The sequence below is a fragment of the Protomyctophum parallelum genome (assembly GCF_964188405.1).
Source record: "Protomyctophum parallelum genome assembly, chromosome: 7".
Lineage (NCBI taxonomy): Eukaryota > Metazoa > Chordata > Actinopteri > Myctophiformes > Myctophidae > Protomyctophum > Protomyctophum parallelum.
In genome coordinates, this window is record NC_139705.1 from 2,160,079 (window position 1) to 2,177,148 (window position 17,070).

General features: G+C 43.8%; 1 protein-coding gene across 1 annotated transcript in view; it reads right to left on the minus strand.

The window, feature by feature from the left end:
• Positions 1-11,748, minus strand: part of slc6a8 (solute carrier family 6 member 8) — a 72,508-nt gene extending 60,760 nt beyond the window's left edge. Inside the window, exon 1 of the mRNA XM_083769248.1 lies at positions 10,455-11,748. Within this exon, the coding sequence (XP_083625374.1) occupies positions 10,455-10,821 (367 nt within the window). The 5' untranslated portion in view covers positions 10,822-11,748. The remainder of the gene's footprint in view (positions 1-10,454) is intronic.
• Between the last annotated feature and the right edge of the window lie 5,322 nt (positions 11,749-17,070).

Consider the following 17,070-nt stretch of genomic DNA (forward strand, 5'->3'; position numbering starts at 1 on the left):
ATGGGTTCATCAGACCAGTGTGTGTCCAGTGGAAACCTCGTACGAATCTGATCTCAGGTCAGAATGGGTAAAAGTCTGGCCCCTAGCTCAATTGTGGGAGGACTTCACGAGCCAAACAGATTCTGGCTATAACCAACCAGGGCCGAGTATACAAAGATGGGGTTAGATGATGAGACTATAATATCCACGCACTGATATTACTAGTATCACTACGCGAGGCTAATAAGCATACATGGAGCCAAAAAGGTTAGCTAAAACCGTTGCTTCATAATATACACCACACTGTATACGTCCTCTGTGTTCATTTGGTTGCGTGTGTACACTCGGGATCTCACTGGAGCGAGCTCGGAATCATGTGAAATGATTGACGTAGAAGTTATGTCAGGAATTGCAACGTTTTTTTTTGTTTCCAGTCAGTTACAGAATAACCAAAGTGAGAGTAGCTCTACAGACGTTTGCTCTGCTCTTTGCGATTGACGTATAGCACGGATAAATGTACGATGCAAATGAAGCCGTTCCTTTTCTTACATAATGACATGCGTTATAATGTATGAACTATAAATAGATATAAATTATACTGTAGGCACGCTAAGCCGGGGTCAAGTCCCAAGTGCAGATGGCCAGGCGAGACGTTAAACCAGAAGCCATTCACAAAAGAGCAAACGTATAGCTGATCACCCACAGGCTCGCCACGTGTCACATCACTGTGAGTGCTTAAAAGGAAAGCATCTTATAGCTGCAGAAACCACAGACTTACTGGGAAGTATATTTGTTGGATCATCGTGCAAATATGTCACGTGTGGAAGTGCAACTACATCGATATATGCATTTCATTTTATGTTTCAACAGTAGAGCGTGTACATTCATACACTCTACTGTTTAGACCTCTATCATTTAAACTTCCAAGGAAATGTGTGTGTATATATATTTGCATTTGCTTGCAGAAATGCATTGCCCATCTCCCTATATTTTGGTGTTTTCACAGTTTGTTTTGGTAGCCCCAAAAACATCTACCAGTCTACCAGTGTTAAAGGTATATTCAGTGATTTCACTCAAAAAACCTTAGGTTTCGTTTTTGGCTGGGACCTAAGCCTTTCATCCAATCAGGATAGAGAGCCAAAAACGAAACCTAAGGTTTCTTGACCCCCAGGGGTTAACTGGGGACAGGGAGGAACTCCTTATATGGTCAGCACACTCTATAGTAGGGAGGATTATCACAACAAAACAAAAAAAATAAGTGATATTTGAATTAAGTGAAATCACTGAATATACCTTTAAACAGTTAACAGTTAAAACACCAGCAACGTACAGCACGTGAGAATGCAGTGTGTTTCTGAAGCTCTGCTTTGGCACCGTTTCCATAAGAAGCAGGATCCCTCATTGCACATGGTGAGGAGTTCCACTCTGAAGCTCCAGAATCGGCCAAACAACTGGGATTTGAACCTAAAACCCTCCTCGTGTGAGGTACAGTACCACTACCGTGTCCAGTGTAGCGTTACTGTTAACATAATTCAGTGGGCCATCCATCCAGACTGCAGGTATTCAGGGTGATCATTCTGTTATATATATATATATATATAATATCACTAAAGTTGCATTGATGGCTATCATTTCTGTTGATGGGAAATCTAGCCGTGACCTTTTGCATTCAAAAGGGAAGTCTTCACAGGTCAGAGATGTGAGAGTGATATCGACTCTTGCGGGCAACGGAGTGGTAGCATGGCATTCCGATGAAACTAGCCGTCCTAGAGGAATGTGAGCCTTAAAGTCAATCTGCTTCTCAATTTACCTCCCTCTCTCTCTCTCTCTCTCTGTCTTTCTAAATGTGTGAACAAGACCTTTTTCTAGAGTCTCTCTCTCTCTCTCTCTCTCTCTCTGCGTGATGTGTGACCAACAGTAAATGCCCTCTCTCCCTCTCCCTACCATTGTTTGTTTGATCTCTCATCCTTCCATTCTCTCACCCCTCCATTCAGTGCTTTATCTCTCTCTCTCCATCTCTCTCTCTCTCTCTCTCTCTTCTCTCTCTCTCTCTCTTACTAAAAGTGTGTGAACAAGACCTTTACCACGCACGCAGGTAACCTCTCTCTCTCTCTCTCTCTCTCTCTATCTCTCTCTCTCTCTCTCTCTCTCTGAGGTAAAGTTGTGTGAACAAGAACCTTTTGTGAATAGGACAAGATTTCCCTTTCTCTCTTCATCACTCCCTTTAATGTACCCCTCCTCTCTGCTGTCTTGTGAAACAAACCTTTTCATCTCACTCTCTCCACCTCGCTCCCCTCCCCCCCCCCCCCCCCCATCCTGTCCTACAGTTTGTTTGACAGACTATAATTAGCATTGTAATGTAGTTACAAATAATGAGAAAGAAAGAAAGAAAGAAAGAAAGAAAGAAGCCCCCGAGTTAAGAAGCGCCAACATGAACACAAACCTATTTCCGAGCATATCTAGGACTGCCCTAGTTACATAAACAATGTGTTGCTATTTCAGGTTAATTAACTTACTCAAGAAAAACAAGCATCAATACACCGATGTCCAACGCACAGTCTGAAGCTCCTGCAGGTTCATAAATAAACCCTTTTTATCTCATGAGCACAGCCTTCCTCTGTGTCGGGGCGACAGAAGAAGGGCCTGCCTGAAAGGGTGAGAAGCTTGTGATGATTGGTCAGCTGCCATATCTACCCCAGGGGGTTATATGGCAGCTGATGGAATTACAATAATATGAAACGTAAGTCTTGGTCCTGACCTGACCCATAACATTTAAGGGGTATCTGTGTGGCAAAGTGGGGTCCTGGAACCCCCCCGCCCCCCCCCCCCCCAGGGGGTCCATGAAACCCCATGCTGATTTTGTCATCTGTTTTTTCCAGTTCAGGTTAATAACCAATGACAGGCAGTCATTGACACACACACACACACACACACACACACACACACACACACACACACACACACACACACATACACACACACACACACACACACACACACACACACACACACACACACACACACACACACACACACACACACACACACACACACACACACACACACACACACACACACACACACACACACACACAGTTGTAACCGTTCCCCGCAGGAGGTGAATTAAGTCATGATGTTGTAGGGGCACAGAGAGAGGTGGCTGATGGGTATAACATGGCGTCACCCCCGCTGGGAGACAGAGACACCGAGACATGCTTTTCTTTCCCTATACGGGACGCCGTCCATCTCCCGTCTCTACAGTTACCAGCGCTCCTTTCCCAGCAGCAGGTTACTGTGCGTGTGTGTGCGTGTGCGTGTGCGTGTGCGTGTGCGTGTGCGTGTGTGTGTGTGTGTGACTCCCAGCATGCGTTTCTATGCATACACATTGCGTGCCGACAAGATGTTTTATTACGATGACCTTCTTGCCAGAGAAGCGGTTCTAAAGCGTTCTAATTTCAGGGAGTCCCAGTTTGATAAGCATTAAGGCCAGTGGTTTTTAATCTTTTTCATATCAAGGCCCATTATTTATTTGGCCACAGAGCACCATTTGATGGACTTAGCCTCTCAAGACGCAAACCTTTGAATATTTTGTTGGATAAGATTTTGTCCACAATTCCATGCTGTAATGATGTGGTACCATAGGAGATATAATATAGGCAAAACCTGATCAAAATAACAAATTCTTCTGCATTCTCTAATTGTGTAGAATTCTTGTAAATTAAGTAATGCAGATGGTCAACAATAATAACACATCACATCTGGGTGTACAGGTGGGTACACTCTCAAAGTTACAGACCCATAACTGGAGGTCCCCGGACCCCACTTTGAGAACCACTGCACTAGAGCAATATACGCACACCATACGTCACCTAACCCATTCTGACCTGAGATCAGATTCATACGAGGTTTCCGCCGGACACACACTGGTCTGATGAACCCATTCTGACCTGAGATCAGATTAAAAAAATGTCAGTCGCTCTTTCGATTTTTCAAAAATAGCAGACCTACAAGCTCGTATCGCGCCACTCGTGGCGCGATATGAGCTTGTAGATCTGCTATTTTTCAATAGCTAAAAGCATAACATGATGCCAACACCAAAATGGGTGCCCCGCGCAGAATGGGTTAAGCTGACAATTCATTGTCCCACAAATAATTGAGATTATCGATGTAATTGTGTTTTCTTTGCATTGGACATTGTGGAACATTACAATTTGTATTCTGTTCGGCCTTTTAGGCTACGTAATCACATTGCACAGTGCAAATATGACAAATAACTTAAATAATTATGCAGTACGGTAATAAGAAATCACTGATTCCTTTCATTTTTTTAAATAATGTTTTCTTTCCAAAACAAAAGTACAAAATAGCGTAAATAGTTGATCTACAAGACTTACTGTAACCTCGTAGATCTGCTATTTCTGTCATTTTTGACAAATGTATGGACATCTTTCAACATGGAAATGTTGGAAAAGTATGCCAAGATAATTGCAATCACCTCAAATAACTGCGATTAGGCGGTTATGTAATACTTGTGACAAGCCTATACTCATGGTAACGTATAAGGAGAACATGGCTATAAGCGCTGACCTTGCACACAAGCGACCTTAACCTTTTACCCACCTCGAACAGTAAAATCAAAAGCGCCCGGCGGTCATTGCCCTACCCCCCCGCCCCCCCCCCCCGTCCCGTCCCCAACTCATCTGCCAAGCAAGTTTCATACAAATCGGATTAGAATTGTCCGAGTTATATCACCAGTGCCAGACGGACATATGCTAGTGATTAAAATGCTCCCGACTCTGCCGAGAGTAATGCAGTGTAATTAGAGCTGAACTCCGCGGTGTCCTAACTCGGGGCTTTTGAACCCAGGTCTACTCAATCTGCCGCTGGCGAGCCAATACAGAAAGCCCCGTTTGTGCGACCCTTTGACCTTTGTGCCCTTCGCACCACTTGACAGCGAGTGGTGGTCCTATACTTGACCACCGGATGTGAATTGTCTCAATAGAATAGAATAGAATATAGCAGGCAGTCCAACAGAAACAACCACCACAGTATAGTTATATTTGTATGAGCATCAGCTGTGAGCTTGTAGATCTGCTATTTTTCAATAGTTAAAGTATAACATAATGCTTAGTCCAGAATGGGTTAATGCAGTGGTTCCCAAACTTTGTAGGTCAAGAGTCAAGAGACAAAAATAAATGAGGGACTCACTCATTAGGGACCGTGGGAAAAGACGACTCTTTGCGCGTTGTGAGCTTGTAGATCTGCTATTTTCACTACTTCTTAAACAATATATTTATCATTATTATCGTTTATTCACTATGAAAACGTCCAGTCAGTCACTTATTATCCCCACGGATGGTCTCGTGACATCAAGTGACATCATCCCTGATGTCATCAAAATTGGCCAGCTACTCTACATCTGACCTCAAACCTCAAACCCTTAGATCTCCATGGATATATGTCAGAACCTGTTCTGACATATATATATATATATATATATATGTGTGTTCTGTCTCCCTTTTTTGACTGATACCCGTCCATTCAAACCCTACACGGGCCCTGCCCCAAAGTTATTAGTGCAGCCAGCGCGCGGCAGTCGGCGAGTTCTCAACAGGCAACGCAAATTTAGGCCAAGACCTAACTGGGCCCTAATCAAACCCTGTAACTCAAGAGAGTGTGCCCACTACCACCCTACCACCCTTAGATCCATATAGGGGAGCTGACCTCTTCTGACATTCCATGTGTTGATCGGACCTCTTCAAACCCTGTACACTGTCAAGACATGCTCCTTAAAGGGACACTTCACCCTTTTTGCAAAAAAATATATGTTAATGATGTTTAGAAGCTTTAGAACACTTTCCTGGAGATCTTTATGTGTGTAATATGTGGTTTTAGATATTTTAGATTGTAGCAGTGAGCCTGTTGTCTCTGATGTCATGGACACTGGGCTCACTTCCTTCCTGGACTACATGTTGTCTCAGTAAGACAGCTCTCCCCCTATCCACAAGGAGGAGCAGTGCACCAAAGAATTATGGGAATTGTAGTCCAGGAAGGTAGTGAGACCAGTGTCCATGACATCAGAGACAACAGGCTTACTGCTACAATCTAAAATAACTAAAACCACATATTACACACATAAATACCCCCAGGAAAGTGATCTAAAGCTTCTAAACGTCATTAACATATATTTTTTTGCAAAAAGGGTGAAGTGTCCCTTTAATAAAAGGTTCTTTCCCCATGCCAAAGCGCCAGCGCTCGCCCAGCAGTCTGCCATCAACGAGGCGGATGCGTGCACGCGACCTCGAGGTTATTATTATTATTATTATTATTATGTTGTTGTCGTTTGTTTGGTATGGGACATTTACTCACAAGCCATCAAAATGGTCTGCGATACATGGGTCCCCAGAACCAGAGTTTGGGGGAACAGTGAAACAAAGTATACAAACAACAAGAACAACAACAACAACAACATTGTTCTGTCCATTCCGTTATCAAAGATAGTGACTCAGTCAAACCTCACGACAAGGTTGTTCTATCGCCGACATGCAGGTTACATCAAGTACTCGACCAGCTCCGAGTCACCACTTCACCCAGTGTTTTTGGCTCTGCCCCGTGACGCAGGCCCTGTGACGCAGGAGGAAAAAAACAAATGGAAGCCGTATCGAGCAGCGAAGGACAGAATGTTTTCTATACACAGTGCAGAATGTTATGGGTCAGAATGTTATCTCATACTCCTCCTTAGTTTGGTGTGTAGGCCGACACAATTACAGGTGGAGCAAATGTTCCAAGATGCGAAGGAAAATGAAGAATGATTTTGAACTAAGAAGCATACTGTGTGTGTGTGTGTGTGTGTGTGTGTGTGTGTGTGTGTGTGTGTGTGTGTGTGTGTGTGCTTAGTTGTCTCACACTGAAAAGTATAGTGCAGTATGGTGTTACAGTATCATCTGTTACACGTCCAAAACATTCAGGAAGGATAATATGACCTTGACCCGTCATTCAAGGCTCTGACTCCTGCTGTGGCGTGCGCACGCACGCACGCACACACACACACACACACACACACACACACACACACACACACACACACGCACACACACACACACACACACACACACACACACGGTGATGCAGGTGAATTCAAACATTTCAGCTGCAGTCTTTCATCACTTCTCATTCTCAATAAAAACATATACTCTTGGCAGTGTGGCTGCTCTAACCACCAGACTGACCAGCGTTTGTGTTTCACAAGTTTTCAAATATTAAATATTAACCACAGCAACACCGGCGTCAGCACAATGCAACGCCACAGAATGGATGGAATTCAGCAGCAGTGAATCATAGAAGAGAATTACATAACATATACAGCGGATCTCTCCCTCTATCGCACGCACACACACACACACACACACACACACACACACACACACACGCGCACACACACACACACACACACACACTGCACCATTAGCGAAACCCCACGTGGATGACTGACCATGTTCATTACAACATGTAATGTATGTACACAAACAGACATACATACAGGCAAGGCAGGCAAGACAGACAGACAGACAGACAGACAGACAGACAGACAGACAGCCGCAGCGCCAAAGACATCAATGACAAACAGCAGTGACATCACCAACACTCCGACGCAACACTATTGGACGGAGACAAAGAGTCATATCGTATACGCGCTGATCACAACAACCAATCGGGTTGGTCGGTTTCCAAACATGGGCATTGTGATGCAGAGAGAGAGAGAGAGAGAGAGAGAGAGAGAGAGAGAGAGAGAGAGAGAGAGAGAGAGAGAGAGAGAGAGAGAGAGAGATGGAGCGAGAGAAGTGGGCATGAGAGAGGAGAGGAGCAGAGAGGAGAGGAGAGATGGGACAGGGCAAAACAGAGAGATATATACCAGCTACAACAGTGTTTATGATGCAACATGGAATATTATGATCCATATATTAATTAGAGGCGAGGTGGTTTTAGCAATTTATAGGCATTTATGCAGACTCCCTTATCCAGAGCGACGTATACAACAAGTGCGAGATCGGAATAAGCAGAGCATGCTTATGCCAAAGGGGGTGGTGGGTCTGTTCGCAGATTTTAGAGTCATATGCAATGCAATGCCGATGATGACACAAACTAAGGGGATTTTCCCTCTACATTATATACAGTATTATCTCAGTATGTCAGAACAATAGGGTTTTCGGGGAGGTGGGTCACTCAATCAGTTTAGTAACATTTGCCCAATGTTTTAGAATGAGCATACAGAACTTTAACCCATTCTGATCGGGAGCCCATTTTGGTGTTAGCATCATGTCGTGCTTTACCTATTGAAAAATAGCAGATCTACAAGCTCATATCGCGCCACAGAGTGGCGCGATACGAGCTTGTAGGTCTGCTATTTTTGTAAAAATCGAAGAACGACTGACATTTTTTAGAATCTGATCTCAGGTCAGAATGGGTTAATCAGACCAGTGTGTGTCCTAGTGGAAACCTCTTATGAATCTGATCTCAGGTCAGAATGGTTTAACATCATGCCATGATCTATAGTAACAGTACTAAAGAACTCATCAACTGAAATATACTGCCATCAAAACAGGGAAGAAACCTTCCATGGCAGGGACTGCACGACACTCCAGGGAACAGAGACGGACAACTCACTGCATCAACTTATTTATTAGCACGACGCGTGTCGCCGTGAGCTTCGTCAGGTGCTATACTGCCCTTAATAGACCATGATTAATAATAATAATAACCCCCATCACGACAACAGACAATAACAAGATAAATGCATTCGCTGCACTTGGAGCTCACACTTGGGTGCACATTGTGTGAGTCCTGTCCACCAGTCATACTTATATACTTGGTTTGCAGATCTCGTCTCGTGGGCTGAAAATAGCCGATCTTGCAAGATCAAAAGGAGCCACAGCTGTGACACCTTGTAGGTCAGCTGCTTTTGGTGTGAAAAGTTGGGTAATGGGGTGGTATATATATATATATATATATATATATATATATATAAAGCAAGCGTTAAGTGTCTCGGGAGGTCATTTTACCTACAGCTGCTGTGTCACGTGTCCCAGGACGGACGGACACTCGCACACAGATGTCTCCGACCAAAAGGGTCACTATACTGAAGTGTGAACCACAGACCCCCTGCCTCTGTAGACCCACACATTCAACATGACTTTTGTTGGCAGCGTGACCTGAACCCCCCCCCCCCCCCAACCCCCCCCCATCAAGACCAAAGGGTGTCGTTTAACCTTTGTATATCCATTGATACACTTCTGTCTCGCTATATAATCACACGAGTGGTCTTTGACTTTATACGTATAGCTCACAGCCTGACCATTAAACTTGAAGATAGGCTTTTATTATTATTTATTTATTATTATTATTATTATTATCGATCCCCGCGGGAGAAATCCTTTTTATATGGTTATAATCCTCCCTTTTTTATTTTGAATTTCCTATAGCTATATATGTACTGAGCTAACCGAGATAATGTATTATTATCAATTACAATATGTATCACAAATGAAATGATGCATTAATGTATACATCCATTGCCAATAAATATATGAATGGATTATGTATAGCCTATAATCTGTATGTATACTGGACCGTGAATATATACGACTATAATGTACTACCAACAATTAAACAGTCCATCCGAGTCCACCATCGTCTCTATCCTTTCCTGACAGAGACGAGAGCAGTGCAGGGATTCAAACCCTTGTCTCCATGCATGCATGAGTCCACACACAGCTCTACCGCTCACCAAGAGGAGAGCCCTACTTGGCCAGAGACTATAGAGTATAGGGAGACCACCTCCAACTCCAAACACTGCACATGTATAGGCTACTATAGTTCTATGTAATGTTATTATACTCCAGTATAACTCCACTGTGTACCGTTATATTGTATTAAAATACTACCATGACGTAGCCTACTAGTTTATTCTGTTACTCCACCTGACCATGTAGGCCTATAGGCTATTAACAACAACATATACTGTACATAACATAATGTAAGCCTATATGCCTACTGTAGGTCTACCTGTTTTATAGGGCAGGGAAGGCTATTGTTAACATAGGCCTACTCTGCCATACAGATGTACTATAGGGCTACCATAGTAATATAGTGTATTAGCCTACTCATAACACGTTTAATTCATTAAAATGAGTTCCGGACTAACAGGCACCTGTCATAGTGTGTATAGGCTATACCATACATCCCAGCACGTCCATGTGCAAAGAAGAACACGTGGCATGTTTTAACCATAATTAAATTAAAATATATAAGAGTTAAGTCTATAAGCTGCGACTGCATGGTGGTGCTTGTGTGAGATAACGGGATCACAGCGGGATGCCGCCGGCCTTGTCTTTACAGTATAGGCTACTACCAGTCCATAAAGGTCTTATTAGAAGGGGTGCGTTCGTTTTGCCCTCCAATCCCATCCCGGTCCTTACCTCCGCCGTTCTTGTAGCACAGGTAGGGGAAGCGCCACACGTTGCCCAGGCCCACGGCGAAGCCCACGCAGGACATGATGAAGTCCATCTGCCGGGTCCACGTCTCTCTCTCCTGGTAGCCGCCGCCGACGACGCTACCGTTCCCCGCCGCCTCCGCGCCCTTCTCCAGGCCCGACATGAGGCACGAACCGCCGCCGCCTCCGCCGGGGCCCGTCGCACCGCCCATCATCCCGCCGCCGGCAATGGCCGTGACCGGCATCAAGCTCCCGTTGACGCCCGGGTGGTCGTTACCGTTGGGAATCAGGTGGCCTCGCTTCTCCTCCGCCAGCAGCACGGGGCAGCTGTCAGTGAAAGCCTGCTTCTCCATTTGGTTGTTTGTTTGTTTGTTTGTTTGTTTATTTCAATGAACTTTACTCCTTTTCCACACTTCTGTACTTTAAGTGTTTAAAGTTCTTTGTTGTTGTTGCTGTTGTCTCAGTCTGTGTTCTATATTGGTCCCCTGCTGGAGTGTGACAAGACACTTTCAGTTTCTTTTAAAAAGTAAAAATGTGCTGATTTGTCCTTCCTTTATTCTCTAAAGGGAGGATTTGATTTAAAGTCAGTCTCAATTTAAAAATAAAATCTCGTATCGGCCTAATTAATGATATATATATTTTTTAATTAAAAACAAATCAGTTCAAAAATAAATGAAAACTATTTTGAAGGGAGAAGATGCGTTCGCGGAGGAAATGAAACGGGGGTTTAAAAAGGTAACACCGGTGTTTTTAAGACGACAACCTTCAAAAACAATCCACGAAACACTTGAATGTAAGTCTGAAGAATCGCATGGGAACTTCACTCAGTCAGAGAGGAGAACAGAACCGAGAGGCACGAGCACTTGATCGAGCCACCAAATAACCGGGGAGCGGTTTAATTATACCGAAGACAAAAAAAACGCAAAACCACCAAAGAAACGAACCGCTTTTACCGAACAAAAAACCCCCCAGAGCGGACTGTCTGTCAATGCTAGGTCAACGGGCTGCCTGCAGGGGAAAGGGAGACTCAACGTCCTCGGCTGGGTGGATGAATGAATGGATGGATGTGTGACGGAATTACATTCGTGCTCTAGAGAGAAACGGATCGAGGACGAACAACATCTTAAACCGAAGCACCGCGGGTTGGTTCAGATCATGGCTTTTGTATTCCCCGCTTTTGTTCTGAATTCGGTGTCTAAAAAAATGGAAAAGCCGTTCCAAAAAGCGCCGCGCAGTGTCCGTTGTGTCCGTCCGTCCGTGTGTGTGTTAATTAAAGCCGTTCCCCTGCAGAACACACAGCTTTAAATGGCAGCGTCAGACATGGGGGAGGACGTCATCGGGATTTCTCCCCTCCCCTCCTCTCTCTCTCTCTCTCTCTCTCTCTCTCTCTCTCTCTCTGTCTGTCCGTTAGAGAGAAACGTCATCGGAATTCCTCTCCGCCTTTTCTCCTCATTTTCATTCATTCCCTCTTTCTCCCTCTCTCTTTCCGAATAGCTACACAACCCAGAGATCCTCCATTGAACACGCACACGCGCGCGCGCACACAAACACGCACACACACGCACGCACGTGCGCACACACACACACACACGTGCGTGACTTTAAGTACAGTAATAGGCCATATGTGTTGTCTCACACTGTTATTCACGTTAATGTCAATAAAGCTCATTGAATTAAAATGGTTTTAGTGTCAGTGCGTTCCAGCACGTAGCAGGTGCATAACTGTATGGGTTAAATACCGCCCCCTCTGGCGTGCTGGAGTAAATTATGCACACAATTCAATTCAATTCAAAGGGCTTTATTGGCATGAGAAAACATACGTTTACATTGCCAAAGCAGAAAGAACAATACAACAATACAGCAATACAATCAAAACAAAAATTATGTACATTTGAAGGTCAGAATCTTCAATAGATCAAATTCTATGTACCAAGGTCACTCGATGCAGGTATAGTGCAGGAATATACACAATGATTAGTCTTTAGGGTGGTTGTGTTCCATTTGATATCCTTCTCCTATCACAGCAACTCACAAATCTTGCTGCTGTGTTTGCACATTGTTGTACTTCGCCCAGCAGATATGGGATTTTTTTGTCATTGGTCATGTTTTCAAAATCTCTGTGTGTGGTTGTAATCTGTGGGAAGTATGTGTCTCTGATGTCTTGGTACAATGGACAGATGGTTAGGAAGTGTAGCTCGGTTTCCACTTCATTTTGTGTGCAGTGGGTGCATAGTCTGTCTTCTCTCGGGACACAGGTCTGCCTATGACGGCCTTTCTCGATCGCAAGACTGTGCTCACTGAGTCTGTACCTGGTTAAGATTTGTCTTTGTTTTGGGTCGGTCACAATGCTCAGGTATTCTGCCACTGTGTATTCTCTGTTTAGGGCCAGATAGCATTCTAGTTTACTCTGCTTTTGTGTGCTGTTTTATAATTTGGTTTAGTCCAATGGGTTTTCTATCTCGTGGCTCTGTTTGTGTTTGTGCCCGGAGTTCCAGGGCCAGCTGGCTGAGGGGGCATCTCTCTAGAGTTTCACTGTGTGCGAGTGCCTTGTTATGGAGTGCATCTAGGTCACTTTCTTTTAGGTGGTTGTAGAACTTAAGTGCTCTCTTTTTTATTTTGATTATGACACATAATAGCATAGCACACATGTACTACGAACACACGCCACGGTGACGGTGCGTGTTTGTGTGAGTGTGTGTGTACGTGTGTGTGTGTGTGTGTGTGTGTGTGTGTGTGTGTGTGTGTGTGTGTGTGTGTGTGTGTGTGTGTGTGTGTGTGTGTGTGTGTGTGTGTGTGTGTGTGTGTGTGTGTGTGTGTGCGTGCGTACGAACAAAAGAGAGAGAGAGAGCGCTACAGTATAGGCTATATGTTTCCCTTGATAAAAAAAAATCCTGCATCGCTGCATGCACTGAAACAGGTCTGTTAGTCTGTAAACTTTACAACATATCTTTTCTAGTCTTATCTCTGCTGTCTTGCACCTTAATTAGTAGTAAGTGGACCATGATATTTTAATTTAGCTGCCTCACCAACTGGGCAGATCTGAAAGGAACTATCTCGGATTAGTTCAAGTCTAACGACTGCACAATGATTTTATTTTATTTTATTAGACGTACAGAAGAAAAAAAAAACACATGTTACATCAGGTTCACCGGAGAAAGTTAAACGTCAAGATACACACACACACACACACAAGAAAGTTGTGCGAGCTATTTCTAATTGTCCTAATTGGTCTGAGACATGAAAAACATTGCAGCAAAATGCATACAGGCAGTGAGTAGGCCTACTACATCAATAAAAATACAAAATACAATCAAGAGAGCTATACACACACAACCTACAGGCAGCATAAATACATAAACTTGCATTATATAAGACTTATATAATGTCATGATGACTTATATTATATAAGTCATCATGACCATACTGTATTCTGCAATATTTTTGAAAAGCCATGCTTTGAACCTTATCTTAAAAAGGAGTTGGCTAGTGCCAAGATACCAAGATACCCACGTAATAACTAAATTATTTTCGCTCCTATGCCACCAAAATGTGGAACGCCCTACCATCAGTCATTAAGACATGCGAATCCCTTGACTCCTTCAAAACCGCTCTCAAAGGGCACCTACGGACGGCTGCAATTCGAAACTGGCCCCCGTAAAATCTGATCCCCCCCCCCCCCTTTTCCCCTCACTGTTATGTTTCTTTTCCCTTTTTTACCTCCTTTATGATGAATTCCTGTTCTGTTCTTTGACTTTGACAGAAGTGTCTATTTGTACGTCTCTAAATGTTTTGATGAATTGAACATGGTGGACTGGACCCTCTAGTAAACAAGTGTAATGCTTTATTGGGTCGTCCACTCACAGTTAACAGTCTTTGTATTGAGTTTGTGCTTGAAATGTACTGTAATTCTGCAAACTGTTAATAAATATTTCAATATCAATCAATGCTGATGCTCTTCATACTATAGTCATGGGTAGCGACTTTCAGCTCTTACAGGCCGTTATGTTCATGTCTCAACATGTCAAACTGTGAAATGTTTGTGTTTATCCATCCTGTCAGACTGATTGAATGAAGTGTTAAGTGTAAACAATATAAACATGTACGCTTTTTGATGTTTTTATCCCACGATTTTGTAACCCATTTTCACCCCTGTGTCAATATGTGCTCCTGGGCTCTATACACACCCTCCGACCAAACCTAGTCCCCATATATGGGGGACATGGGCAGAGCAACGGACTTGAACTCATGCTTCCTTCATGCCTAAAGTGTCCAAGTTGCTCCTTTACACCTGACAGGGGGGAGTTTCCCTGGTTGGACGTAGCGCGTGGAAGGAACACGTTATTCCAACCAGTTCCTTTCCCCTCCATCAGGCGCCCCGGCTGGCCAGGGGGAGGCAGTTTAGAGACCAGGATTACTGCATGTTTTTGTGAGGGTACTATACCCTAGGGGACACGGGGAGAACATGCAAACTCCACACAGAAAGGCCCTTTCGCCAACCCCGCCTTCGGGTATGGGCACTGATGGACGCGGAGGAGGAAACACGCCGCCAGCACCCACAGCGCCCCGAGCGGGAATCGAACCCAGGACCTTCTAGCTGTGAGGCGACAGCACTAACAACTGTCCCACCGTGCCCCCTGCTTTTTTACGTTTTTGATTCAGGCTTCTGTTCTGCACACTCAACCATATTAAGTGTCAATATTACTGTAGGACTGATCGCTCTGTCTTTCCCAGGTGTAAAGATAGTTTGGGTTTCTCATGCCACTCTGACATCTTTACCAGACGCAACCCGATTTACTATTCTGTGATTGATTGATTGGAGTATGTATTAACAGTTTGCAGAATTACAGTGCATTTCAAGCACAATTCAACACAAAAACTGTGAAGCATCACACTTGTTTACAAGAGGGTCCATTATCGGGTTGTAACTTGGACAGGGCTGAGTCGGCTCGAGTGAACTTTGCAACGTTCGACACGGCAACTCGCTCGCTTTAGCTCGCTCGGTGGTGTCTCTCGTCCCTCAAATTTGTTTGAGATGGCACCCCCTCCGTCACGGTCTAAAAGTATAGGCTGAAAGTCCCTCCCAATTAAAGCGGTGCAGAAAACTGTCGCTTACCAGACACTGACTTCTCCCTTATACAGTAGCTCCCAAACTATATGTAACTAGAACTGCACTCTGTCGAGTGCATACTTGCTTGTTGCACACTAGTAGGCCATAAATGGCCAACTAGTGTGCAAGCAGAGCGCGCAAGTACTTTCGACCGCTGTAAACTGTCAAATCTCAGTATCTCTGTGAAGGAACGTTTGAAATGTATAATTATTAGGTGTAACTATTTGCTACCTACCTACTTTATGCATATAAACACCTAGTATTATTAAGTATGGTTAAAGTTTCTATCTATATAAGAAATACAGTTTTTGGCCCAGGCCGTAGCGTAATGGTCTGGGCACCGGACTTGTGATCCAGTCGCGGTGTGCCGCGGGTTCGACTCCCGGACCCGACACGGCCTTTACCGCATGTCATCCCCCCATCTCTCTCCCGTTTCCTGTCAGCCTACTATCTGTCCCTTAAAAAATCAATAAAAGGCGTAAGCCGCAAAAAAAATATCTTAAAAAAAAAAAAAAAAAAAATACAGTTTTATCGATGTAGATATATTCTGGATCCCTTTTTAGTTTGTTTAAGAAAAATAAATCATTGATATGTGATGAAAAAAAAGGTATATAAACTGAATAAAAATATGTTATACAGTATATGTATTTTACTGATTATGTATATAGTATACGTATGACTAGCTCTAAATGATGACGTAAGACATACGTATACATATACTATATAGAGTATGTAGTTGTAAGTTGATTAGCGATATACTGTGGTTACTTTGCGCCAAAAACCGTGCCAGCCAACCCGCCATTTGATGCGTATGAAAATAAAACAGCAGATTTGTGCCTGGTTTGCTGGGACCATATACACACCACGTACTCTGGTCCCAGCAGATCAGGCACAATTTGCTATTTTATTTTACTGATTATGTATATAGTATACGTATGACTAGCTCTAAATGATGACGTAAGACATATGGTCATTTATGTAATCTGGTCCCAGCAAACCAGGCACGGATTTGCTGTTTCTTTTGCATACACATCAAATGGCGGGTTGGCTGTCACGGTGAACAAAGACCGGGCGAAATTATTACTTGCGCGCTCTGCTTGCGCAAGTAATAATAATAATGATATAATAATATATACGATTTATATAGCACTTTTCTGGGTACCCAAACTCGCATTACAGAACAGAAGTACAGCCATTTTTATTAGAAAAAACTAGTTAAAAGGTTAAAAACTAGAAATCAAAATAAAAAAAGGACAAACAAAGAAGGGTGTGTGTGTGTTATGTAGGGAAAGCCAGTTTGAAAAGGTGGGTTTTGAGTGTGCTTTTGAACATTTCGAAGGTGGGGGCAGCTCTGATGTGAGTTGGGAGTGAGTTCCACAGAGAAGGGGCGGCCACTGCGAAGGCCCTAGTCTCCCCAAGTTCGTTTGTTGGACTTGTGGGGTTCCAGTTGGTTGGCAGTGCTTGCCCTGAGGGAGCGAGAGGGGACATGGCGGTT